Source organism: Rhinolophus hipposideros (assembly GCF_964194185.1).
Source record: "Rhinolophus hipposideros genome assembly, chromosome: 12".
NCBI classification, from domain to species: domain Eukaryota; kingdom Metazoa; phylum Chordata; class Mammalia; order Chiroptera; family Rhinolophidae; genus Rhinolophus; species Rhinolophus hipposideros.
This window is the reverse complement of record NC_138058.1, coordinates 47517617-47544959: the sequence shown is the minus strand read 5'-3', so window position 1 is coordinate 47544959 and position 27343 is coordinate 47517617. Positions and strand designations below refer to the sequence as shown.

Genomic DNA, 27343 nt, shown 5'->3' with positions numbered 1-27343 from the left:
ATACTGTATTTTGCCATGTATAATGCGCACATTTTTGCCCAAATTTGTGAGGGAAAAATAATGTTGCGCATTATACATGGGTAGTACTAATTCCACATTTATATAAATGTTTTTAGTTCTTTTACTTATGTTTGTGAGTTAAAATTGTAACTCTAGAAATCAGTAACAATATCTGTATGCAAAATAATACCCTGGAATACGATAATAGGTTTTGTTGAACTTACAATGAACTTGCAACAAAAGCAAATTCGGCCAACGATTCAATGGAAAGAAACGAAGAGTGAAGAGTGACATATTGTTGTCCACAGAGTAAGTGACTCTGACTTGATAAGACAGGTGATGCCGACTTTATTAGCACAGGGTGAACAGCGCAACACTTCTCTTCGTACACTTTAGGCGGGAGGTAGCAATCTAGCTGATATTTTTACAAAAATTATTGGAAAACCCTTTGGAAAATGAAAACAAAAGATGTTTTTCCCTGAAAGCTTGGGCCAAAAACATGGGTGCACATTATACATGGGAGCACATTATACATGGCAAAATATGGTAATTTATCATTCTTTACACGTTAGGTCATAGTAACTGAACAAGTTCACATACTCTCTAAGATATTCTGACTCAGAATTACCATAGTAACATTGAGACAGTTTCATTTCAGACCTATACATGAATTACTTGAAGATCAATCATAATTTAGTATGTAAAATTAGTCATTTAATAAGTAACCCATTTATATACAATCTATATACATTTCATCCCTAAAAATATGTAATATATGTGTCTGTAGTTATCAGCATTCTTTCTCTATACAGTTCAAGAACATGAATTCCTAGTGTGTAACCCTGTTCTTCTTAGTGTAAATGTTATGTCGGTTGAGCATCTTTTCTATACGGACTTTAAATATCAGCTACTCTCTAACCTTAAAGATGTCATTCCTCAGGGCATATTCTTTATCTAGTAACATTTCCTTTAGTTTTATAAGTAAACTAAGTGGAAATTGACAAATAGCCAACTAATTTTTAAAAACATTACCAGAAGTTTATCTGGTGTGCTGTGTTCTAGGTTTTTTCATTTTTAACTCTCAGTAAAATCACAGAGTGCTCTGTATCAGTGGTCTTCATCATCTAACGTGTCCACCATCCTCTCTACATGACTCAGACCCCCCCATGTGGACATGTGCCCATAACTATGGGCATTTAAATGACGATGAAAGCATTCTTACCCAATTCTGCACGAGGCTTTGCTTCAGGTGCACCCACCACTCCTTTATCTGTTATTTACAGTCTGTAATCATCCAAATGTTTTGTTTTCACTGAATCCCTTATCAAATGTAAGCAAAACATTTTTAACTGACCTATTTTTCTGTCTAGAACAAAGTAAACAGTCATACTAGTCTCCATAACTTTATGAATTATTATTATCTACATTATTGGACTGGCTTAGTCATACTTTCCAAGTACCACATGTCCCCCTGCAAATTGGAATAGCCTTCAAGGCCTGCATGGATCCAAGTGGCACCAATAGAGTCTTAATGGTTTACAAGATTTCAGATGCACTATTAGGAGAGAAACACGTGTCATACTTATTTCAAACCTTCCAAGCCATCATGCACATCTGGGGGCTTAAGTTCCACTGTCATAGCAATGTTCTTTACTATCTGCTAATGAAATGATCCCTTACTTTAAAAACCACTATTCCTAGGATGACAAGAACTGGGATAAATGCATACAGAATCAGAAAGTCGGCTGTGAATCTGGATGTCGCACCCGGGCAGATTCTCTCAATGAATTGAGTTCCTTGATTGAAGGCACACATTGGATTAGCCGTCACAGAACCATTTGAGCTGCCTGCCAGGGAAAAGATCGACAATGTCAGATTTGGTAAATACTAGTTGATTAAATCACATCCCGGGTAGTTTAATCAGCAAGTATTTACCAAATGCCCACTAAGTTCTTAGCACCTGCTAAGTACCCTTCTTCATGGAAGATACAGGACACTTGCGAGAGCCTGGAATTCATAATTAGACGAAGCAACAGTGAGTGTTCTGGGCCTTGGCTTCATTTGAAGATGGAATTGGGTTTGTTTCCAGTCTGGGTATGTATTCATTACCACAGTACAGATAAAAATCATCATCACTTAGCACTGACTAGCACTAACCTTAAGTGACATCATCACTTAAGGTTACTGCTGTTATCACTGAAAGATATTTAAAACAACTACTCAAGTCTATCCTGTTCTTTAGTTATCTTCACAGAGTGGCCTGGGATTTCCCGTGGCCATGAGGACCTTGTTGTGCTCCCACAACTGCCATTTCATGGGATAGGGGAACAGACTTTTGGCAAAAATGGCTTTACTCAGCTATATACTGTGTACATTTTGGGAACAAGAAGCCACTGCAACCTGCTTCAGCCTGTTCATTAGGTGTAGGAACCGATTTTATCCAAAATATACTGGAATTTACCTCAGTGTACTTTAGATCTGCCATTTTCTAATAACGTCAGAGTGGCCTGAAGCTATTGACCTTTCACAGGTGACTTACCTGACCACTGCTATTTTCTTTTACTTTAAAAATTAGAGGAATGTTAGCCTTTGATTTTGAAACAAGGTTTTAAATCTATTTATTGTAAGATATAGCTTTTATTGAAAAAAACACATTTCCCTCTGGAAATTGCTTCATCAGAGTAATATGTAGAAACAATATTCCAAAATAAAAGACTTACCACAAGTGAAATTCCGTCCATAGAACTCATTGACTATAAGAATCTCACAGCAATATTTTTGGAATGTAAAGTAAGTGAAGATTTTAAAAGGAATGGGCATTTCTTCTATGTTTCTTAAGAAAAAGAGAAAGAGATGAAATTCAGTAGGCTCTGGTAATAGTCCTACCAAAAGAAAAGCAACCCTTATTTTATTTTTCCCAACATGAATATGGTTTTTCATCACTCATTATAAAAATTGTGCTTTCTATAAAAAATTTCAAACAATACTGCAAAGTATAAAGATATACCATTGTCCAGAAATAACTATTGTTAACATTTTGGTGATATATATGACATGTGTATAGCTGTGCTTGTAAGATTTTACATAAATGGAATTATAAACTCTTTAGGTTCTTTCCTAACCCACTGGTTTTTAAACAAACATATGTCTCAGACATCCTTCCAAGTCAATAAGCATAGAATTCCATCATTTTTTATCACAGCTTGGTGGTCGATTATATTATAGTAGAAACCTTGATTTAACAATCCCCTGATGATAAATTGGTGTCTAATTTTTTTGGTAAGTGCCATTGATATAAAACACACACCTAACACATCACATTAGAGGAGGATATTTGTGGTTAAACAGAGATTTTAGGGTGCTAGTGTATGAAATGAGAACTAAACTACAATGTAAGGGGAATGGATAGAGAGAGGAAACAGACGTTCACTGTGAAAATGAACTGTCTGCTCTTCAACATGTTTCAGGAGAAACCTCATACTGACCTTGTGGCCTTCTTGGTCCACTCTGCCGCTTCTATCAATCAACAAATAAGTATTAAATTCTTTTTATTTGCAAAGCACTAGTTCTAGGTGCTTGAGGAATTCAAAAGAAGTATCCTACCCCTAAAGAACTAACAATGTGGTTGGGGACACAGAAGATATATCCTTACGATACACAATGGGGAATGATGTGTGCCTAGAAAGTATTAAAAACCAGTACCACATGTCCATGGCATTCTTGTATTTAGCATATATGATTTCAGTTATTCCCAAGTGACCCCCAAATGCCACGATTTTCAGTTCTTGGCCATTTTCTAAGGCACAGAATTGAATTAGCCATATTGAGAGGCTGCTAACCGGAAAGGATAGGTAGGAATCTGGGCAGAATGTAAGGGTAAAGGACGGACACTCTGGGAAAGCAGACTGGAAGGCACAGACATGTCAACGGCTGAGCATGGGACCAAATGGACTTAGACAGGCTGAAGCAGCGGATTTGAAGTGGGAGCTGTAGTAGCGGAGTTTGGAATGGTAGCCAGGAACCATCTGTTTCAGGGCCCTGCAGTGGATTGACATTGAAGGATCATGAGAGAGATCATGATGAAATCCGTGTTTGAAGAAAATGTGGCCTCAGCAAGTAGGATGGACCAGAATAAGGGCAGATTAAGAACAGCAAAGAGGGAGCAGGCTACAGCAGAAGTTCAAGTGTGAGATGACAAAGGCACGGAACATGATGATGGCTACGAGAGGATGGCTGCCCAGCAGGCTAGAGTTTTCCTCCTCGAGGTAGGAACTGTGTGCCATCATCTTGTACTGCACCACACAAGGCAAAACACAAAGTAAAATCTCCACATGCATTTGTGATTTGACATCAGAGAAGAAAACCAACAGGATGTGGTGGCTGATCTGTGTGTAGGTAGTCCGGGCAGCGAGAGTCGTCATTCACTTACTCGCTCAGTTCAACAAATATTTTTTGCAAACCTAATTAAATGGGTTCAAAGCCTCGGGGTGGCCACTGAGAAGAACTGTTATGTGAATGAGACACAGCTGCTGCCCTGAAGAGGTTGGCAATCTATTAAAAGAAGACTGCAACAGGAGGTGCACGAGATGGGCTATGAGAGACAACAAAGGGAGAGCTCATCCAGCCAAGGGAATGGTGGGAAGGCTTCGTGTAGGTGACAGAGGGAGACAAATGGGTCGGTGAAAGACACAGAAGAACTGGCTATGTCATAGAAATCCTTGGAATACTTTCAAGAGGGAGGAACCCTAGATTAAATATGTTGACATGGGACTGTCCACATTACATTGCTAACTGGGGGAAACAAGCATATATACTTTACTCCTTCAAAATAGTACAATTTCATTTTTATTAAAAATTATATAAACACCTGGCAAGATATACAACAAAATTTAATTCTGGGTTGTGATACATTAGGTATCTTTCACTTTCCTCCTCATACATTTCTGTATGGTGGGCATTCCACACATCCCCAAGAACTTGTATGATTTTGTAAGCAGAATGAATAATGAAGCTATTTCCATTTGTCTTTAAAGGAGGAGGCAGCCAAAAGCACAAATCTGCAGGGAGATAGTCAGAGAAGATGATGATTTGAGGGAAACATATAAACTTAAGGACAAGGAGGTTGATGTGGCCTCCAGAAGCAGAGATAATTTAGTGATGAGTTAGAATCCAGGTGAAACGTCGGGATGTTGAGATTTTGCAAAGAAGACAACAGCATTTGTTAATGTTGGCCTCTGCCTCTCTTGTACAAATTAATGCCCTTTTCCTACAAACCAAATACATGAAATATTGCCAGATTAATTGGAACCCATAGGATTGAAATACGAAAGAGGAGATGCCTGCTGCCCAAGGTTGGGTCTATCACTTGCTGGCTTGATTCCGTGCCCTTGGGGTGATTTAATTTGTGCACTTTTTCATAGATGCCAACAACCACTTACAACACCATAGACAAATACAATATAATGGTGTCTTCGTAAAAGAAAAAAAATCTCCTCGACTGATCAAAACCCAGCTCACTTCACTTTCTAGAACTCACTACAGCTTATTAATTGTTTTCACACTGATTATCTCACTTGCTTCTCATGATCCCTTGAGGCAGGTTCTCCATTTCATAAATGAGGGAACTAATTTAGATAGAAAAGTGACTTGCCCGTGGTCACACGGCAGCCAAGAGATAGAGGAAGTCTCTGACTCCAGCCAGGGTCAGTCCCCTCTCTAGGGAACCACATGTATCCTGGGACAATCTTCGCAGTGGTGGGACTGGAGCTAAGTCTGAGCTTAGTTTTCTCACCTTGCTCTGAGAGTTAAATAACTAAACATACAAATATAATTACATACAGTAAATGCTCAATAGCGTTTTTCTTTATTTGATTTTTAAGTCAAAGAAACAGAGCCCTGTTCACATTTCCTCAGGGACCCATCGTTTACTTACTAGATCCCACTCACATCATCTGCCTGGGATCATTTTACCCTTCTAAAATTTTCCACCCTTCTTGCTGCTACTTTCATATATGTATATATTTTTTATTTATGCTATTCTTATTTTTATATTCTTAATATAAAATATTTCTTTTATATTGTATATGCTACATTTTATTTATATATCTTTTTCTTGGTTATAAAATGATGCTGGTCAATTACAGAAAATTCACAAAATATAGCAAACTACGAAGGAAAAATACGTATCATCCAGAGCTATTGTTAACATTTGGTGTGTGTCCTTCTAGTCCTGATACTTTCTTCAACAGTCTGATCGTACAGGCTCTTTTCTTATCTGACTATTCTTACTTCCTAAAAGTAACTGGGAATTTCAAACTGGAATAGAGACTCAACAGTGCAGGGGCAGAAATGACCTAAATGCATCCTATTTAGCTTGTAATATAGGCTGTGGATTTTTCTGGAGGATGGATTGGTTTTCCCTCCTGTTGTTATAATGGCTTGTTACACGTGAATCATATTGATAACTTGCTTAACTTGTCATTTCCTGATTCTCAGTATGAAGACATCTTGAACAAATGGTGAACAGTTTAAGGTCTGAGCACTAATGAATAGCAAGCACTGTAAACACTCCAGATTATACGGTGGTACCTTTAACAAGTATCACGTAGCTCTCTCCTGGAATTGCTTAACAACCATCACTATCAGGTGATCAATAAAAACGAATCATACCAGCCTAAATCCTTTGACTCATCATGACTTACCTGACAAATCCAGACCCCACAAGCACCCCAGCAATGCAGAGTAGAGCTACTACACTGTTGACCACATTTGGGTTTTGTACCATTCCAAGTAGCACAAGAGTTAGAAATTCACCAATTAAGTGGGGGGCCAAGACAGCAGCAGAGAAATATCCAAATCTGGCAACCTCAGGGTATAAGCCCAGAGTCCTAGAAAAACATAAGGTCTTTAGTTTCTCTCCAAAGGTTATCATTTCAGAAAAATACTACCACACTTGCCTTCTGTGAATGAGTCCATGGTGCTTAGTGGGAGGGAAGATGGAGGAAGAGTTTGTCAGGGCAAGTCAATTTCCCATTTGAAAGGGCTTGTGGGTACAGAGCCAATATTTGAGACCATTTATTACTACAAATTGTTTGTCAGCCACCTTTTCCCTTCTACAGCTCTTTCAGCTCTCCTAGGAAAATATTAACGCTTAACAATGGTCAGAACTAACTGCAGTACTTAGGGTTGTTGAACTCTCCAGGCTTCTCCATAAATAACTGCACTTGGTCCTACCCAAGCTGACCTACTACCTTAATGCTAAGGGCTCACCCGACCTTCCTCTCAGCCCCTCCCTCCCTGAACATCATCCCTATTATGTGGAGTTATTGATAGTGTGAAAACCCTTCACTGCTTTCATCTTCCATCAGATTAGCCCTTCCCAGGCCTACTCCATTCCATTCTTGTCGTTTATTCTACCAACCCTTTCTACCGATTTCAGCTTCATTTTCTTGTAAACTACCCTATATCCATGTCCCTTAACTCTTACATTCCTTTCACCAAATAACATTTCCCTAGTGATAGCATGTCCTCAACAACCATTAAACATGAATGCTCTTTCTTCCATTTTTAGAGTAAGGAAAAGGAGTTGGCTTCTCTTATATCTACCCTTCCCTACCACTCTTCAAGACCATCTGCCTTTCCTCTTCCACAAATCAACGATATTTATACCACCTTTATTAAATGGTTGCAAGGATTACATGAATTAGTACATTTAAAGCTCTTAGTGCCTAACATAAAGCAAGTGCTCAATATGTGTTAGCCATTATTATTATTATTATTATTTTCCTTAGCATAAAATTTGTGCTTCCTTATTATACTAATCTTATACTTCCTTGAATTAAAGTCATCTGGAGATTTGTTTATGTCCACAATCCATTATCTGAAATACTTTAATCCAGATTTTTTTGGAATTTGGCAATTTACAGGTTTTGGAAAGGTTTTACACAGCATAGGCCACACTTGCGGCAGTGGGATCCGAGACTCCACCTGTCATCAAGCATGTTAATATTTTTGCTAAACAGGAATATTGGTGTGGGAAAAGTACTAAAAACCTCCTGGTTCTCTGCCCTGGAGCTCTCCCTCTATAGGGCCCACTGGCCTTCTGGGACCCACCCAGGTAGCCTGGCCCAGGAGGACTGAACACCTGTGAACACCCCCTTACCAGTAGCTCACGCTGCTGAAAATAATGGTGGCAATGACGCTGAAGGGGAGGACATGTAGCACGTAGGCCAGCAGCATCTGCCACTTCTGGTACAGGCCATCTTGGCTCTCCTGGTCACTGACAGCTCGCAGCACAGGAACTGGGCACGGAAGGCAGGTTTCACAACAGTTGGTCACCTCACAGTCGAGGAAGGGAGGGCTAGCCCAAGCTGAACATGAGGTCTGTCGGGGCTGCATGGTGAGGACCAGCTGGGGCTTCCAAGTCATGGAAAGAGGGGGCCTTCCATCCCCAGAACTATAAATACCCCCCAGCCCAGAAATCTACACTCCCTGAGTTACACAATACAGTTGCAAAAGTTGTTAGAATTTATTTCCTTCTCCCTAAAGTCGGGGGAGGTCGGTCACCAATTCAAGAACTCACATGCGAAAGGGGCACGAATGAGTGACATGAGGCACTCTGTCCTCATTTTGTGAAGGCTCTTGGCACAGAGCATCAGGCAACTAGGTATTGCTTTTGGGCTCCCACTGAGTTTGAAAATTAGATGCCGGTTGTCCTAAAATAAGCTTCAAGAAGAATGCAACAGTACAAAGTTGGCCAGGTATCAGCCCCATGGACTGCGCATTCTAATGGCCAAAACAGGATATCAGGAATGATCTTCCGATAAACCTTTCCAAACCCTGCCTGTCAGCACCTCATAACTTCCTGTTCCCCTAGATCCTTACAGGCCCTCAGAGAGATCCACCTGGTGAGCTAATTCACATGAAGGGTGAGTAGCTCCGTAGTTACCTTTCCCCAGAGAAATAATCTGAGGAGCGCCAGGTTGAGCTCAGAGAAATACCCTGATAATGGTGGAGACTTGCAAGTGATGGCTGGAGAAGGGAGATATTCAGGGAGAGAGGAGGCTCCCCCATCCACCTGCCACCCGGAGCACACCTCCCAGGCATGGCACTTACACAGATTCACAGCATTGAGCATGCCCGTGTATGGCATGGCACCCACAACCAGGTACAGGAGACCCATGCGGTCCTGCAAAGCACCCTTTAGCACATCGTTCTGGAGCCGTAGAAGGAAGAAAATGATGAACAAACCCATGATCAGATTCTGAACCAGTCGCATGATCACTGCCAGCTTATTTCTCATTAAGTTTTTCGTCACTCTCCTGAAAGACAACCCTGTTTTAATTCCTTCTTTTATTGGTGGATGTCTAAGCACCTATAATGGAGTGAGACTCTTACCTCAAGAGAACACATAGTTTAGCGAGAGCTCCAGGGGAATCCTTGGTTTTGAAAGGAACCATCGGCAATGTTTTCAGGTGCTTTGTTCTTTCAATATTCTCCAAGATTTTGTGATAAACTGCTGATTCTTTGTAAGCAGATTCAATCATCTGGACTCTCTTGTAGGTTTCCATTTCCCGTTCTCTGCTTTGGGTATCCACTGATGTCAGGTCCACTAAATTTTTCCCCCAAAACAAATATCCCACGTGTTTTTACATGAAGAAATCAAGCATACACACAATGGCTAATAATATATATTTCGTTATTGGTTTAGGAATACTAACCATAATACCTCATCCCATCAAATAATACCTGTTGTTAACGCCCACCTATAAAATCAGGATATTTTAAAGCTACCAGCAGGGCCATAAGGATCCCACTGGGACTGTCTGGGAGAATTCAGAAGCTCAGCTAATTTTTCTCTGACAAAGTAGGGGTGCCCCAATTTAACAGAGATCCCCATCTCATTCTGATAGGTGATCAATCTATGCCAAGTTAATTGACTGGCCAAATTAGTTCCTTGAAGAGGGAACACACCAAAAACAAAAGCAAAAATAAAACTCATTCATGCTGTTGTCATCCAAGCAGAAATCTGAGATGATACATTTTTTAAAAAATCATTTATGATGATGAATGTGAAAGAAAAACTTACTATAAAAATCAAAAGGGTTTGAATGTTCAGGACAAGGGTAACTGCAGCCATTGAAGAAATCAAGCATTTCCACTGGTGTCCCGCAAAAAACCAGCTCCCCGAAGCTCATTATGGCGATTTTGTCAAAGAGCTGATTAGACAACAGACGGTGTTAGTGTATAATCAGGCCACCACATCCTTATGGAAGAAAAGTTTCCAAGCAGTCAGTCCTTTGATGATCTCAGCCATGTATCAGCATTCTTACTTCATCCATTGGAGACACTCGGAATGCATCCCTATTCTTTTCAGCCTGGGTTGCCCCTATGCATTCAGTCTGCACCCAAAATCACATCTGGGGTAGAGGAGAACGACTAGAGCTGATCAGTGACCTGGGTTTGAATCCCAGATGTGCCACTGAGTGAGTCACCTTGGACAAATTTTATTTTATTTTTTTAAATCTCAGGTCCTCATCTATAAAAGACAATAAAAGGATCCGGGAAGGATAAAGTGAGATTTTTGTGAGGAAACTGACATAATTTAGTGTAAAACCACAGCCTTTGAAACCCACTGAACTATGAATGCCAATTCCAGCTTCTTATTAACTGTGTGACCTTGGCTCAATTTTGTATCATTTCTACCATGTTTTCCCGAAAATAAGACCTAGCTGGACCATCAGCTCTAATGCATCTTTTGGAGCAAAAATTAATATAAGACCCAGTTTTATTTTAATATAAGACCCGGTATAATATAATATAATATAATGCAATGTAATGTAATGTAATGTAATGTAACATAATATAATATAAAATACCGAGTCTTATATTAATTTTTGCTCCAAAGGATGCATTAGAGCTGATGGTCCGGCTAGGTCTTATTTCCGGGAAATACAGTAAGTCTCACTCTTCTCTATAATGTGAAAATACTGATGTCCACCTGACAGGACAGGTGTGCGGGCTACATGAGCTCGTGCTGACGGAAGTAAGCTTCCATCCTTTACCCAGCTCAGGAGCCCCTGGCTCCAACTGCTCTGGTTGCTGAGTACTAACCTCTACCCCGTGATTCTCAGCTCAACACACACAGGTACCACCCTTGAGGAATTGAGCAGGAAAGAACAAGAGAGGTCCCCCTCTCACCTGGAAGAGCTCAGAGCGGGGCTGGTGAATGGTGAGAATCACAATGCGGTCCCTGCGAGCCAGCTCTGCTAGCAGGATAATGATCTGATTCGCCGTCATGCAGTCCAGGCCGGTGGTTGGCTCATCAAACAGCATGACGGCTGCCGGCAAAGAAGGGGCAGACTTCAGAGTCCCCGCTGAGCCAGGGCTCTGTGCTCTAAATTCAGAAGTTTGAACGTCCCTAATTTGAGCTGTTTTACTCCATCCAAACAGGACACAGTGAGAAGTCCCTGCGTGTAACTGTCTTTCAGCCCGAGCCCAGGAGAATGAGCCTGACTTCCCAGCTCTGGAGCACGTTCCAGGCACATTCCTCCAGGGAGCAGGGCAGCAACAGCCACATGAGTCCTGTCACATGGCAGGATGGACTATTTGGGCTCCGTCCAGGGGACCCTGAGGGAACAAGGACTGGCAGGCTGGCACCGAGTTGTTCCTAAAAGGCTGAGAGGAGGCTGGTTCAAATGACAACCTCATTTCATGTCATCAACACCAACAGAGTCTTTGCACTGCAAACATCTTGGAAGCATGAAGCAAAATCTGAGGTGGGCAGGTGCTTGGGTTCTTTAGCGGGTATAACTGTAGCTTATTCCTACCCCAAAAAGCAGCAAAGGCTTTTGAGAACATCTCTCTTATTTGCCTTCCAGTGACCAGCCACCATGTGGAGAGCAGGCAATTTTGGTCTTCCCCACTTCTCTCCCTCCTCCATCCCCCACCCCGTGAGGAAAGTATCCAGAGGCAATATGTCCTCCTCCAGGTGCTTATAGTGGTGATGTTTCCCCAGGGGGTGGGGAGAATGACCAATCCAGGCAGGGGAGCCAGCTGATAGGTTACCCATCTTGATAGCCCCTCCCTTCAAACTATGTACTTTTAAGTCCCACTTTAATCGCTCCCATTTCATAAATACTTCTAGTCACATCAGAGCTCACTGGCTTTCCACAGCAGACACAGTGGTACTGCTCTAGTAAGAAGTGAGGATGGATAGGGCAGGACCCCAAAATCATGGGCGACCGTAATTAAACATGAAAACACAAATGCAGTGTTTCCAAATCCAGGAGCTGTTTTGTACTTGGGTGACAGAAGAGCATCAGGAACGACATAGTATTTCCCAAGAAACTGGGTCCTGAGTTTGAAAATCCTCAGTGACTTCAGTTCCGAACAAACCCTTTTCACAACGGAGACTGTGAAGAAAGGGCCTAGTGTATCTGCAGACACAGGGGTCCCACTTACTGGGATCCTGGAGGAGCTGGGCTGCGATGGAGACCAGGCGCCGCTCGCCATTGGAGATTCCCCCAAAGGTGTGGTTGCCAATCAGTTGGTCTGCCACGTGGCTCAGACTCAGCTCCGCCATGACTGCCTCCACCTGGAGGAGACACAAAGTGCTGGTCACTGCCAGGTGGCCATTACAATTCACGGCCTGAGGGTGCCATGGGACAGGAAGCACACTTCCCTTGCATGCACACCTATTACAATAAAATCCAATTCGGTTCAAATCACAACATCATACATATGGCTGACGAAAAGAAATAATATAAATTGCTTTAAAAAATCCTTAGAGCAACAAAAACTACTTACATCTGCTTCGGGTAAATTCCCCAGGAAACAGTGGAGACTTTACTGGACTCCTATTTTCAGATGCTGCAGTTAGTCCAGCCCAGACCGAAAAATCCCCCAAAGACATAGTTACAATATAACCTGTTCTTTTCAGTGTTTGGTTTTTGAATCTTTATTATAATAAACGTTTTATATGTTTTTAAAAATACAATTTGGCATGAAATAAACCTGATTTCCCTTGTGTACCCAAATAAATCCTGGAGTCCCCTCCCCATGGTCCAATCTCAGTGTGGTTTTACATCAAAGAAATATAATTCAGCTATCAAAAGTAATTAAAAAAAATAATGCTGTGGGGACAAAACCCCAAAAAAACAGTTTCCAGGCTCTCGGCCTCACATAGAAAGGTGCTGGCTCGGGTAGTAAATGGCCATCAACTGTGATCAGATGCCAGCAGCTGTGGCTAGTTGGCCGTCAGCTGTAACCCGTAGGCCATTGGCCACTAATATAACGGCTGTGGCTACGCTAGCAGGAAGGGAATGGGAGCTAGCAAGAAGATGGTGGCTGGCAAGCGCGGACTGCTGTTAGGCAGATTATGTAGATCCTGCTTCCTGTGTCTCCAGCCCAGCCGCCAGAGAGAATATATTGGTTTGACTTCCCTACCTATGGCTCCGTGGGTGTTCCTTTTTGGCCTTACCGTGTCCTGCGTTCTTGGGCGGGGAGTGGGAGCTGAGACCCTGCACGACAAATGCCAATCTTTACTGAATGTCTGTAAGGACCTTAAAGAGGACTCAGTTTATAACCTACAGCCACACTTCTTTCCCCCCAATTCTCCGCATGCTACTTATCTTGTACCCTGCAGCTCCTCGAAACCCCTCCTTACTCTTCATTCTCAACTCCTCTACAACAATAACAACTAAAAAAGTTCTTTACTGACTCTCTTATCAAGAAGGTTGGTCTTTTTTAGTCCTCTCATTCTTCCTCAGCTTATCCCGTCTCCAGACACCCTTCAGCAATCTCTATTTCTGGCCCTTCCCTTACCAAGGACCCCATCTCTGCAGAAGGCCCTGGAAAGCAGATAGAAAGGGGCTGAGAAGAGTTTTATAGACATATGGTAATGAGTTTTGTTCCCATGCACCTCTAATGCGATGCTGTTACTTTTATAATAAAAAAAGAAACAAAACACTGCATTTAAAAAAATCACAACAACAAACAAGATTGGAGTAAAAGAGGGGATGATATATGAAACAAAGTTACAGAGGACACAGGGGTTGTGATCAAAGGCATAGAGGAAGCTTTGACCAAAAGGAGAGACACATCTGAAATAGATATAAAGATATAATGAGAAGGTTAAACCTGCATAAATAAACCAGTATGATTTGTTTTGGAAAAAAGAAGGCTTTCCTCTTGCCATCAGAGAAGAGGGATCAGGGAGTTGAGCTCTCTTGACGTGGCCGGGTTTATGCCCTCACCATCCAGGGCAGACTCCTGAGCATTCCTTTGGTCTGCTCTGCAACAGCAAGACAGGAGTAAGGCTTGCCCCTCCTGGCTCAGAAGGGATGCTCAGAGAAGACATTTACTTCATCTGTTTCAGATGTCTCTCATCCTGGCAGAAAGCCTCTCCCATGTTTTGCAAACACTATTGGGAATGGAATTCAGAGTCTTAAAAGGGACCATGAGGACCATTGGGATCCACTGGGATCATCAGCTTTCTCTATGCTATGTCCTCACATAAACTGACAGATTTCTTACAACTCCAGGAGAGGTGCATTATTGTTCTACTTACTATAGAGGAGAAAACAGACCCTCAGAGAAGTCCATAACTTGCCCAAGGTCATGCCATTTACAAATGGAAGAGCTGGGATTGACAGCAGGACCGTGTTCTCTCAAGTGGTCCACGCAATACAAAGTTTAGCCAACAGCCCAGCAGACACAGCTCTCCCATGTCGACCATGGCCTGTGTTCAGGTTCCTCAGGGGACAAAAGCAGATCTGCTGTGCTCTGGCCTCAATTATCACCAGCACTTCCATCTCAATTACTTTGCAGGATTTTATACCCTATGAACTGGATTTGCTCAGGAAGTACTCTCAAGCAGGCAGAACTTTTGCAGGACATTTAGGGGCTGCCGGTGTCAGGGAGAGGGACCATTCACCAGGGAGACAAATTTGCCATGAATTCATTACAAGGTACCCGTGACTTACTGTACTGAATATTTATGCAAATATGTGCATTTTCTGGGGAAAGAGCTCAGTAACTTTGTCAGGTTCTCTCAGTGGGGTATTTGACATAAAAGTGTGGGTAATTCAGAAGAATCTGTGCATGACTACATTTCTCCCACCCAAATAGCAATCCGATCATCTCGGACCCATTTTAGAGAGGAATACTACAGCAAGCAGCGTCAGCCTGGAGAGGGGCTCACTTCTCACTCACTGTCAGTGCCGCTAAATCAAGTGTGCACGCACGTGCCTCACCCTGAGCTGACCTCCTACCTCCGTCTTCTCAGATGACGGTGGGACTCAGGAGACGCTGGGGACTCAGGGGGGAAGACAGAGCTTGAGAGCCTCGGTCACTGTCCCAGCTCTGCCATTTCCCGTTGTCTGATCTGAATCTCCTTGGGTGTCAGGAGAAAATGCCTCCCTTTCAGGGATGACACCAGAATGAAATGAGATACTATGTGTGAACAGGTCCTGCCTGATGCCAGCCAGATATGAGAGTCCAGATATGACCTGGTAGAATAGTAACCTTGCAATGCCTTCTAAGGAGTCTTCAGTGACTTCCAGGGAGGAAACAGGGTTAGGCATCACTCTGCGGGGCGATGGTCCTTCTTGAGGGCCAGGGCCCTTGCTAAGGTGCCTCTGGAGTGAAAGCTGTACTCCATGATTTTCTAGGACTCTCAGTCCTAGAAAATAGTCACATTCTGTAAGCCCTGCCTGAGAGTCCAGGGCAGGGACAAGATGAGAAACTCTCTGGGGACAGGCTCAGCTGTGCCTGATAAAAATGGGGTAACTTGCTACATCCTTTGCTGACATGAAGGATTCTCTCGGGGGCTCAGTGGTATTAAAGAAAGGCCAGCCTTGGAGCCTGAACTCTAGATGTAATTTGTGTGCCCAGGAGGAAGCTCGCTGAGGCCTCAGGGGGGTGAAGCCTCTGAGGCAGATGTCACAGGTCTCCCCTAGCAGCCCTGAGAGCCCATTTCCCAGGGAAATGTGCCTGTTTTTCACGGCACATCTACCTGTCCTTGGTTCTCTGTGCATTCTCAGTCCAGGCCTTCACAGTCCAGACAGAAATGAGGCAATGTTTCCAGGTAAGGTCCCTGTGGGTTTACCTGTAGCTACTTCCAAATTGGGTGCATTTAAAGAAACAGGTGGGAATCTAGACAGAGGTGACCATTCAATAGTTCCTTCCTTCGCTACTTTAATCCAGTTCAGATGAGGCACATTCAGGATGCCTCAAAGAAAGCTGAGAAAAGTCTCAGCAGGGCTGCAGGGTAAAGCACAGGGGGGAAATGAACCCTATCTGTTCAAACACAGTGCTCCTAGGACAGCGCCAGCCAATAGAAATACAAGCCACACGTAGAATTCAAACATTTTAGTAGCCTCATTTTAGAAAGCAAAAAGAAACAGGCGAAATTAATTTTCATAATCTAACAACCCAATACGGCCAACGTATTATTTCAACCTATACTCAATATTTTTTAAATTATTAATGAAACATTTCACATTCTATTTTTTCAGAGGAAATTTCTGAAATCCGCTATGTATTTTACACTCACAGCACATCTCCGTTAGGGCTAGCCACCTTTCAAGTGTTCCAAGCCACATGTGACTAGTCAGAGTCACACTGGACGGTGCAGGTCTAGACTCGAACGGGGTGAATAGTGAATGGAGAGGAATGGGCAAGTGGAGGGAAGCAGAGGTGGGGAGCCACGGGGGGCGATGCCCTGGTGCCCCTGCTCGGAGGCCAGGGCCACTGTGAGCACAGGCGGTACCCACCTTCTTGTGGACGAAGCCCGGCGAGCCTCCGCGGATGGCCAGCAGCGCCGTGTAGCCCAGCGTCTCGCGCACCGTGAGGTTGCTCAGCAGAGTATCGCTCTGCGGGAGAGGGAGGCGTCAGCCTTGTCCCACACCCCGGCTGCAGCGAGCTGGGGCCGGGCACGTGCCCACCTGCAGGACGTAGGAGAAGCAGTCCTGGAACTGGTCCCTGCGCAGCGCCTGGCCGTTCACGCACACCTCCCCGAGCAACGTCCCCGTGCGCCACAGCCTCCCGGACATGGCGTCCAGCAGCGTGGTTTTCCCCGAGCCTGGGGGCGAGAAGACAAGTTCCTGGAGAAGGCCTTCCGTGATGCATCGCAAGAACTTCCCAAGACTCTCAGTGGACCCTCGGTCTAGCTCTGACTTGTTCTCTGTAGCCTCGTGGGTCAAATCGTCATGGCAGAAATGAGTCTTTCCGGCTTTCTCCCTGAGTGAAAGGGGTTACAAGCCATTTCTCTCACCTGGGTCAGGGCTGCAGGGGCTATGTCTACCTGTTTATTTCATTTTAATGCTGTCTTGGGTTGAAAAAGAAAATAGTGGATCAGAATAAAAGGAAAACCAGGGCTCTTGGAAACGTTTGATCCTAGGACATCTGAATTTCTTTGGGGGGCCCCTTGGTATAGCCTGGTAGTTCCTGAAAGTAGAGGACACCGCCTAGAGTCTTGCTAATCGGGTGTGGTCTGGGGACCAGCAGCAAGAGCATCACCTGAGAGCTTGTTAGAGGTGTAGAATCTCAGGCCCTGGCCCACAGCTACTGAATCAGATTCTGCTTTTTTAACAAGGTCCCTGGGTAATTTCTATGCATAAGAATTTGAAAAGCACTAGCTTGCTATCTGTCACCATGTACCAAAATTAATTCAAAATGGATCAAAGACTTAAGCATAAGACCTGACACAATAAACTGCATCGAAGAAAACATAGGTACTAAACTTATGGACCTTGGGTTCAAAGAGCATTTTATGAATTTGACTCTAAAGGCAATCGAAGTAAAAGCTAAAATAAACGAATGGGATTATATGAAACCGTAAGCTTCTGCACAGCAAAAGAAACTATTGACAAAATAATGAGGCAACCAACTGAATGGGAGAAGATTTTTGCAAACAGTGCCTCTGATAAGGGGCTAATATCCAAAATATACAAGGAACTCATGAAACTCAACAACAAAAAAAAACAAACAACCCAATTGAAAAATGGACAGAGGACCTGAAGAGACATTTCTCCAAAGAGGACATACAAATGGCAAATCGACATATGAAAAAATGCTCAACATCGCTAATCATCAGAGAAATGCAAATGAAAACCACAATGAGATATCACCTCACCCCAGTCAGAATGGCTATCATCAACAAGACAAATAGCAACAAGTGTTGGAGAGGCTGTGGAGAAAAAGGAACACTCATACACTGTTGGTGGGAATGCAGACTAGTGCAGCCCTTATGGAAGGCAGTGTGGAGGTTCCTCAAAAAATTACGAATAGAATAACCATATGACCCAGCAATCACTCTCCTGGGTATCTACCCCAAAAATCTGAAAACATTTATACATAAAGACACGTGTACTCCAATGTTCATTGCAGCTTTGTTTACGGTGGCCAAGACATGGAAACAACCAAACTGTCCTTCGATAGATGAATGGATAAAGAAGTTGTGGTATATACACACAATGGAATACTATTCGGCGGTAAGAAAAGCTGATATAGGAACATTTGTGACAACATGGATGGATCTTGAGAGTATAATGCTAAGTGAAATAAGTCAGACAGAAAAAGCAGAAAACCACATGATTTCACTGATATGTGGTATATAAACCAAAAACAACAAAAGAACAAGACAAACAAATGAGAAAGAAAAACTCATAGACACAGACAATAGTTTAGTGGTTACCAGAGGGTAAGGGGGGGTGGGGGGTGGGAGATGAGGGTAAGGGGGATCAAATATATGGTGATGGAAGGAGAACTGACTCTGGGTGGTGAACACACAATGGAATTTATAGATGATGTAATACAGAATTGTACACCTGAAATCTATGTAATTTCACTAACAATTGTCACCCCAATAAATATAATTAAAAAAAAAGAAAGAAAAGCACTAGCTTACCAAGTCCTTTGGTAAAACCACATTGGCCTCAGCCAGCACTAACAGCCTTGAGTATAACCCAGCTGGTTGTCGCTAAGAACTTTCCCACAGAGGAGTTGTGCTGAGCTAACTGCCTGGCACTGAGTGACCAGATGCTGCTGTTTCTCCTGGTTTACTTCTTCTAGGGTTAGAGATTAGGTGATGCCTTTAGGCGTCTCCTGTTCATATTGGACATAAATTTACACAGGCCTAGAAAGTAATGGAGACAGGAACAGGTGTCACCAGGCCTGCCCTATCCAAGGCTGCTAAAAAGTTAGAATTAATAACAGAGGAAATAGGCAGGGGTTTCTGAACTGTCTGAAAAGCTACCAGGAGAATTCTACTGAGGATGTGATGACTTGTGCAATACCAAAGAGAAGACCTTTTGTTCAAATATTTCAAAGAAACTGCTTGTTGCTGCGAGGGGTACAAAGATGAAGAAGGCACACTCGTATAGCAGTTGTCTTCTTTTCTCTCCCAGGACTGACAAAGCTTAGAATTAGCCCCAGTGTGTTAAGGTAGAGGTCAGCATGGAGAAGAGATAAGAGTAAAGAAACAAAATATGACTTCATTGGGGTTATCTTTCAAAATGTGCTCTGAAATTTCCCAGTCATAATACTATGATTTGTGTGTGGTTTTCTAACTAGAAGCCCCCTCCCCTCCCAGCCTTACATTTTTGGGATCCAATCTCAGCTCTGACAGAAGCTCCAAGTATCCTGTAGCCTGGATTCTAGTCTCATCACTACATCAAAACTGGCCTCCCTACAGTCATTGATGCTACTTCCTTGTTGCCAAATACGGTAGGCATTTCTCTGTATGTCATTTGACCTCTCAGCAGCATTCGACAGTGTCACTTGCTCTTCTCTATAAATGGCTGCTTCTTCTCAGCCTCCTGAGGGTGACATTCAGGGATCTCTCCTGGGCCTCTTGCATTTCTCATGTCACACATTCTCACTAAGCAGCAGTGAGCACACCTTCCTAGAGCCAGCAGGTGAGGGAGCCACCTTACAAGTAGATTCTCCAGTCCTGCCAAAGCCTTCAGATGAATGCAGCCCCAGCTTACTTCTGACTACAACCTCATGACAGACCCAGACAGAATTATTTAACTAAGTCTTTTCCAAATTCATGACTCATAGAAACCCTGAGATATAATAAATGATTTTTGTTGTTTTAAGCCATACTTAATATGAGGGTACTTTTTACATGGAAATAGATAACTAATACTCTTTCCTGAATATGTGTCACATATTTATTAACTCATTAATGAAGGTACCAGCAGGGTGAGAAAGTTTATTCATATATACTATGTATAGACAGTGGAGATTAGAATAAGTTGCAAAGTTAGACATAAAAAATAGTTAATGCCCTAGGATATGACACCAAAGGTGCAGGTGACAAAAGAAAACATAGGTAAATTGGACTTCGTGAAAATTAAAAATTTGGGGCACTAAAAGACATTATCCTTAATGTAAAAAGGCAACCTACATGATGGTAGAAAATATTTGCAAACCATATTACCTGATAAGGGAGTAATATACTGAATATATAGAGAACTTCTAAAACTCAACAATAAAAAAACAAACAACCTGATTCAAGACTGAGCAAAGGACTTGAATAAGCACTTCTCCAAAAAAGATACATGAGGGAGATCCAAGATGGCGGAGTAGATAAACACTGCACCTATGTCCTCCCATGACCACAACTAAATTATAGAACAATCAACCCAGAGAACCGTCTGAAGTCTAGCCGAACAGAAGTTCTATGATTAAAAATATAAAAAAGCCACGTCCAGACTGGTAGGAGGGGCAGAAATGCAGAATGGGCCCCAAACCTCCGTGTGGCAGTTAGGAATCAGGAGGGATATCTCAGCTATGGAGGTTCCCCCTGAGGAGTGAGGGACCCCAGCCCCCCTCCCCCACATCAGGCTCCCCAGCCCGGAGTACTGGTACAAGAAAGAAGAGCCCCCCACAGCATCTGGCTGTGAAAAATAGTGGGGATTCTGACCATCGGGGATGAAAGGCTACAGGAAACTCAGATGTCCTCTTAAACAGCCCACACACAGACTTGCTCATAGGCAGTCACCTTGGTCTCCGGCAGAAGGACAGTGACTTGGGAGGGGTCAGAGACATAAGGGGGGGGCAGACTGAGTTATGTGGCTTCAGGCAGAGGATTGGAGGGCAGTTGGCATTTTCCCCTGTGTGAGGTCCTCCTCCTGTGCAGTCTGGCAGGCAGGTGCCATCCTTCCTGTGTTGAGTCTACCACCAAATGGCCAAATCTGAATCTGATTGGCTTGGTGAACTCCGCTGCTCCACCCTGTTGATTCACTGGGACACTGCCCCACCCAACCATCCCAAACCAGGAAGCACTTTCTCCAAGAGCAGCCAACCCCACCTGCATTGCACTCTTTCTTGGAAAACTATCAGAGTCTGGCAGGCCTCCAGTGGGCAGCAACTAGCCTTGGTGTGCTCTGAGACTTTTGTTGAGTAGCTTGAGGCTCAGCACTGGCACCAGACCAGAATTTACATTAACCTGATGACCACAACTCTTCCCGCTCTAGTGACTTCCCAAGATCCTATCTCACCCAACTTGCATACCGCACGAGGCTTTATCAGCAGCTGAACCGTAAGGGAGCTGGCAGGTAGCAGCAGGTCTCAGGGTGTCCTGAGCTATCCCAGGCCTGATACTATTGGCAGATGTCCTGAGTTTGTAGCCTGGCCTTTACCATGTGCCACCAGGGTTAGAAAAGGCAGCAAACAACAATGGATCACTTTGTAGATCCTACCAGGTAGTCCCTGAACAGTCACAGGCAGTGGGAGAACTGGGCCTGCACCAGAGCCCCTTCCAAGAGGTCCAAGACCCAACATATTTGGAGGTTAGCTACAGACCACAGCAGAACACTGCCTAGTTAACCCCACAAGTGACACACACAAAGGGTGGTTTCAACAGTCACCAGAGCCCACTGGGGCAAATTCCATTCAGTAGGGTAAGACCCTGCACAGTAGCGCATAAGCTGTGGACATGGCCAAACCCCACAGCCAATCAGCCTCAGAATCAATCCCATCCACTGACATGCCAATAGCAACTAAGACTCAATTAAAGCAGGAGAACACACAAAACCCCCATAAGGAACACTCCTGGAACACTCATGTAGGTGACCAGTGAGACTGTGTCACTGGTCCTCACAAGTCACTTACTACATAGAGCCACCAGCCAAGACTGAGAGACATAGCAGATCTACCTAATATGTAGATTAAAACCTAATTAGATCTACCTAATATGTAGATTAAAACAAATAAAATCTATCTAATATGTAGATTAAAACAAACACAGAGAAGCAGCCAAAATGAGGAAACAAAGAAATACATCCCAAATGAAAGAACAGAAGAAAACTCCAGAAAAAGAACTAAATGAAATGGAGGCAAGCAACCTACCAGATACAGAGTTCAAAACAATGGTTATAAAGATGCCCAAGGAACTTAGTGAGAACTTCAACAAAGAGATAGCAAGCATAAAAAAGAACCAGTCAGAAGTAAAGAATACAGTAACTGAAATGAAAAATGCACTAGAAGGAATCACCAGCAGACTAGATAAAGCAGGGGATCAAATCAGTGCTTTGGATGACAATGTAGCAGAAAACACCTAATGAGAACAGCAAAAAGAAAAAAGAATCCAAAAATAATGAGGACAGTTTAAGAGACCCCTGGGACAACATAAAGCATAACAACATTGGCATCATAGGGGTACCAGAAGGAGAAAAGAGAAAGCAAGAGATTGAGAACATATTTGAAGAAATAATGACTAAAAAATTTTTCTAACCTGGTGAAGGAAATAGACATACAAGTACAGGAAGCTCAGAGAGTCACAAACAGGATGAACCCAAACAGGCCCAAACCTAGATCTATTATAATTGAAATGGCAAACGTTAAAGACAAAGAGGGAATCCTAAAAGCAGCAAGAGAAAGGCAACTAGTAACTTATAAGGGAACTCCCATAAGACTGTCAGCTGATGTCTCAACAGAAACTTTGCAGGCCAGAAGGGACTGGCACAAAATATTCAGCATAATGAAAAACAAGGACCACAACCAACACTATTCTACCCAGCAAGGCTATCATTTAAATTCGAAGGTCAGATAAAGAGCTTCCCAGACAAGTAAAAGCTAAAGGAGTCTATCACCACCAAACCAGTATTACAAGGAATGTTAGAGGGACTTCTTTAAGATGAAAAAAATATATATCAAAATTATGAATAATAAAATGGCAATAGCTACATGTCTATCAACAATTACTTTCAATGAAAATAGATTAAAAGTTCCAATCAAAAGACATAGGAGGGCTGAATGGATAAGAAAACAAAACCCTCACCTATGCTGCCTACAAGAGACTGACTTCAGATTGAAAGACACACTCCGAGAGAAAGTAAAGGGATGGAAAAAGATATTTCATGAAAATGAAAACAAACAAACAAAAAAGATGGGGTAGTAATACTTATACCACACAAAATATACTTTAAAACAAATGCTATAAGAAGAGACAAAGAAGGACTCAGTAATCCCACTCCAGGGTATTTATCCGAAGAAACCCAAAACACTACTTTGAAGGGACATATGCACCCTTATGTTCATTGCAGCATTGTTTACAATGGCCAAGATGTAGAGGCCGCCTCAGTGTGCATCAATGGGTGGATTGATAAAGAGGAGGTGGTACATATATACAAGGGAATATTGCTCGGCCATGGGAGTGAATGGGTTCTTGCCATCTGTGGGAGCATGAATGGACCTGGAGGGTATTGTGCTGAGTGGAGTATATCAGACAGAGACAGACAGATGCAATGTGATTTCGCTTATATGTGGAATCTATAGAACAAAATTAACAAACAAAACAGAAACCAACTCAGATGCAGAGAACATGTTGATGATTGCCAGATGGGAGGGTAGTTGGGGGTGTGGGTGAAAAAAGTTGAAGGGATTAAGAAGCACAAATTGGTCGTTACAAAGTCATTATGGAGAGGTAGGGTATAACATAAGGAATATAGTCAATAATATTGTAATAACTATGTATAGTGTCAGATGATACTAGATTTGTTGGGGTGATAGATGAGAGGGGCTTGGGGGACAGGGTGAAAAAGGTGAAGGGATTAAGGAGTACAATTTGGTAGTTACAAAATAGTCATGAAGATGTAAAGTAAAGCATAGGGAATATAGTCAATAATATTTAATACCACTGAACTACGCACTTAAAAATGGTTAAGATGGTAAATTTTATGTGTGTTTTACTACAATAAAAAAAAGAAAAAGAAAAAAGGTTAATGTCGTACAAGGCAATAAAACCCTGACCTTTGGGGTTATCTTTCCTAAAAGGACAGAAATCATTTGTAACTAAATAGTGTGCTGCGAGGGAACATGTAACCCAGAGTCTAGGTCCTCATCAATAGCAAATAATGAATCCAATAAAGTTACCTTTCCCTGGAGTGTTGGGTGACCTTAGGCAGGCTTGCATTCTCCACCATGCTCTAGTGAGACTTTGAACACCTTACGTCATCTTTTGCCTCACTAAAAAAAGATTTGATAAGCAATGCTGCCCTAGATAAGACACTAATGAAATAATGCCATTTTATGAAATGCTAAGAATAATTCATATAATTGATTTACCCTTTGATTCAACAAATATTTATGAAGCACCCGCTGTATGTGGCCAGCCCTGTTCTAATTGTTGAGGACACAGCAGGAAAATAAAAAATAAAAAAAGACAAAGTTCCTGCTCTCCTGGAACTTGCAGTCTACTATGAATTCACGTCCAGTATAAAAGGATGGACATTGTCATCAAACCACGATTAGGTATCATCAGAAACCGACAATGAGCTCCCAGATCAAGGGCCCCCACACACTGCCCTGCTGAGATGTGCATGAAGCATGACATTGGCCTGTGGGACACACTTCTGAGAAGATGGGTTCAATTCTTTGTGGGCTTGCTGCATGACACTCTTTTTTATCCTAAACAAGGAAGGCAACAAGTAACAAATGATTATAGGGAGAACTCAGCTGTTGTTCTTTTTAAGAAAGTACATTATAATTATCAAAAGGGAAGTTAGAATGGTCCTGGCTGTTACAATACACACAGATTGTTATAAATGGTTAAAAAGTGGAAATAGGAACTGACAGGAAATCTCAGGAACATGTAAAAGTTCTAGTCAGTGAATTTCTTTTCATTGAACCTTAACACTACTATTGCCCTCCAGTTGTCCAGCTGCTGTAGCAGGGGAGCGGCTGTGGATGTAACAACCTGGGTTGAAAGGGGCTGATCATGCTTCACTTTCATCACAGACTTAACATTATCCAGCTCTATTAAAAAAGATTAATGGCAGTGGAGAGTGGTAGTACATGTCAACAATCCACAAGCAAGAACTCAATCAAGAGGCTCCTGTGAAGCCAATTTGTCAGAATCTTAACCTCAAAATGTGCAGGATAACCTAGTGTAGTGGGCACTGTGATATATCACACAGAGCCCCTCGGGGCCAGTGCAACCCTACCCACCCATCCACCCTGCTGAGGATTCACAGCTGTGGCCCTCACAGGGCATTGCCTTCAGCCACAGGGAGCTGGCTCGCTGGAGGCCACACCCTCCCAGGACAATCACTGGTTGATCCAGAGACACAAAGACAGACACTGAATTCAGGCTCAAGTGTAGTTATTCCAGGAAAGAGGAGGAGAAGGATGAGGTGGGGAATGGACTCATAGGTAGCCTCAGTGGAATCTCTAATATCTAATTCCTTTAAAAAAAAAAAAAAGAGGATCTGGTATATGATATGATAAGATTTATAAAGCCAGGGGGTGGCTGGTCAGCTCAAGTGGTTAGAGCGTGGTGCTGGTAGCACCAGGGTTGCTGGTTCGATCCCCACATGGGCCACTAGGAGATGTGCCCTCCTTACAAAAAAAAAAAAAAAAAGATTTATAAAGCCAGATGTTAATACATGAACATTCTTTATTTTCATTCTCTATTCTTGCCTATATGTTTGAAATACATCATGATTTAAAGAAGGACCAATGAATGGGGGAATAAATGGGCATCACCGAGCTTATTTAATTCCTTTTCCTATCTCTAGGCAAGGTACGCCTCAGAGAAATCGTGTTTACTGAGCACCTCTATACACCAGCCACTGTGCTAGGTGCTTTCCATATTTTGAAACATGAATTAGCTTACACGTTAGGCAGGACTTTATTCTTTTTCAAGGATCTTTTTAAAGATTTCACGTTAGCACCAGGTCCCTTTCATAGTCGGACATGTCATTAGATTTCATTCTAATGTCAAACTTGAGGCCTTCTTGCTACAACTTAAATCTGTTTCCTCAGTGCGGTGTTTAAATCAAGTCACAGCTTTTTCTGAATGCTTATTGAGAATTTAGAAAACTCCTTCCCAACCTACCTGAGCTCCCTAAGATGCACATGATCTGCCCGCTCTCAATGTACAAGGAGACATCCTTGAGGATCTGCCTGTTCCACTGCTGCCGGCAAGATGTGATGTTCCACCAGGGCCCGACACGATGGCTTTAAAGGAAACCCCAAGAGGAAAAAGGCAGTGTGAGGTCTTGGAAGGGGCCACACCCTTGTCCCCCAACAAGGTTGTCTGCAGACAGGTTCCTCAGTGTTTTAGCCTCAGGGTCCTCCACTGTAGACCATGGCAGGAAGTTGCAGAAGAAGATCTCTAATGTAAAGCACCTGCCTGGCATCTGCTCTGAGTGTCAGCTCTCTTTGGCTGGCAGGGAGATGGCACATAGGACACTGCTTATTCCTTAGGTCCATCCTACATTCCTTCACCTGGCTTCATTACACCCCATGTTGCAAGCACCCCCATTCCCCAAGTCCTCTCCATCCATATAAAGCAGGCTGTACACAAGGGGGGGCACAACGGGAGGGGCCAGCACAACAGCCATGTTTGGCAGGTTCCACATGGCTTCCAGGTCCAGCCACGGGCAGGAGGAGGCGCCATTCACCGTTGCTCTTCATGTCCTACTGGCAGTCCTTTTGTCTCCTCTCTGCACCTGGATCCACTAAAGAAGAAGTGAAAGCCCCCATACATGCTCCCCCCCTTAGTGAGGAAAGCCAGCAGAAAGGGGGAAAGGCCTAGTCCTCTTGGAACATGCCCCACCTGACCACAGGTCAAAGCTCCCAGGGGGCGGAAGAGGCATGGCTTACCTGACACTGTAGGAGGCATGGAGAACACCCAGGCTGTGTCGAGGCTTTGACGCAGCTGCAGGAACCTCCTCTGGCGAGAGCTGGGAGCTTCTATTTATTTGAAGTCCTGAGGACCCCACAGGGGCCCACAATGGGAGTTCCTTCATGGTCAACAGGCAGCAAAGGCTGGCGAATCTTCTGGCCTGAGCCTCCCTGGAGTGGCCGCAGCTGAGAAGGCAGCAGCCGA

The 27343-nt window shown here is 43.1% G+C and overlaps 2 protein-coding genes across 2 annotated transcripts in view; one reads left to right on the top strand and one right to left on the bottom strand.

Annotated features, from left to right (window-relative positions):
• Positions 1-2728, top strand: part of DYNC2LI1 (dynein cytoplasmic 2 light intermediate chain 1) — a 39307-nt gene extending 36579 nt beyond the window's left edge. Inside the window, exon 14 of the mRNA XM_081067926.1 lies at positions 1702-2728. The gene's annotated coding sequence lies outside the window, so the exon portion shown is untranslated. The remainder of the gene's footprint in view (positions 1-1701) is intronic.
• ABCG5 (ATP binding cassette subfamily G member 5) lies at positions 1654-27263 on the bottom strand (the record flags this gene model as incomplete). Its single annotated transcript, XM_081067924.1, has 13 exons — positions 1654-1847; positions 2721-2833; positions 6702-6887; positions 8162-8300; positions 9115-9320; positions 9397-9610; positions 10088-10217; positions 11200-11339; positions 12463-12595; positions 16776-16874; positions 16947-17083; positions 26348-26469; positions 27118-27263. 13 exons carry the CDS (start codon positions 27261-27263, stop codon positions 1654-1656), a joined length of 1959 nt encoding a protein of 652 aa, XP_080924050.1.
• Between the last annotated feature and the right edge of the window lie 80 nt (positions 27264-27343).